The sequence below is a fragment of the Penaeus japonicus genome, unplaced genomic scaffold (genome assembly GCF_977035675.1).
Source record: "Penaeus japonicus unplaced genomic scaffold, GWHDUDI00000001_assembly GWHDUDI00000020, whole genome shotgun sequence".
In the NCBI taxonomy this organism is placed as follows: Eukaryota; Metazoa; Arthropoda; class Malacostraca; order Decapoda; family Penaeidae; genus Penaeus; species Penaeus japonicus.
The window spans coordinates 24,255,866-24,256,937 of record NW_028234422.1 but is presented as its reverse complement, the minus strand read 5'-3'; the positions used below and the strand labels follow the sequence as shown (position 1 = coordinate 24,256,937).

The window sequence follows — 1,072 nt, the reverse complement described above, 5'->3', positions numbered from 1 at the left end:
AAAAAAAAATATATATATATAATAAAAAAAGAAAGAAAAAGTTATTGTTCAGTATACACCTCAAACAACATTAGTACAGGACTAGTTTTCAAATACTTTTCACTTGCAAAATCAAGCAAAAACGAAACATGGCTTTCTTAGTTGACTGCACACACCCACATACATACATATATTCATACATACATACATACATGTATATATATATATATATATATATATATATATATATATATATATATATATATATATATATATTATACATATATATGTTTGTGTGTAAGCAATATTTATATAGAATTACTTTATATTAGTATTTTTTACCGATAATTTTCTGATTCCCTTTTCTATATACTTTCAGTGCAAACACCCTCTCCTACCCCAGACACTTCCACTCCTGCCCCTGGTCCCTCCACTCCTGCCCCTGGTCCTTCTACTCCTGTTCCTAACCCCTCCACTCCTGCCCCTGGTCCCTCCACTCCTGCCCCTGGTCCCTCTACTCCTGTTCCAAACCCCTCTACTCCTGCCCCTGGCCCCTCCACTCCTACACCTGGCCCCTCTACTCCTGCCCCTGGTCCCTCCACTCCTGCCCCTGGCCCCTCCACTCCTACACCTGGCCCCTCTACTCCTGCCCCTGGTCCCTCCACTCCTGCCCCTGGCCCCTCCACTCCTACACCTGGCCCCTCTACTCCTGCCCCTGGTCCCTCCACTCCTGCTCCTAACCCCTCTACCTCTGTCCCTGGCCCCTCTACCCCGGCCCCTGATACATCGTCTCCTGTCCCTGGCACCACAGCCCCTGACACAGTTAGTACTCTCCCAGCCTCTACTGCTTCACCAGCCCAGCCCTGCGACTATGCCGCCTTCACCAGCCAGCATTCCATGCTGAAGGATGCAACGTGCACCAACACCAAGCCCGCGGTGACAGAGGCCGAGAAGACAGAGATTCTGAATGCTCATAACACCCACAGAGCCAGGGTTTGTTTACGTCCTCACGCCTCGTTGTCTTTTCTTTCACTAGCATTTTTTGGTGTCATTCAAGATGAACAGTTTCCTTGCAATAGAAGAAGATTGTCTT

General features: G+C 46.8%; 1 protein-coding gene across 1 annotated transcript in view; it reads left to right on the top strand.

Moving 5' to 3' along the window:
* Positions 1-542: 542 nt before the first annotated feature.
* Positions 543-1,072, top strand: part of LOC122257489 (venom allergen 5.01) — a 2,866-nt gene continuing 2,336 nt past the window's right edge. The window contains exon 1 of the mRNA XM_086548152.1: positions 543-972. Within this exon, the coding sequence (XP_086404278.1) occupies positions 877-972 (96 nt within the window). The 5' untranslated portion in view covers positions 543-876. The remainder of the gene's footprint in view (positions 973-1,072) is intronic.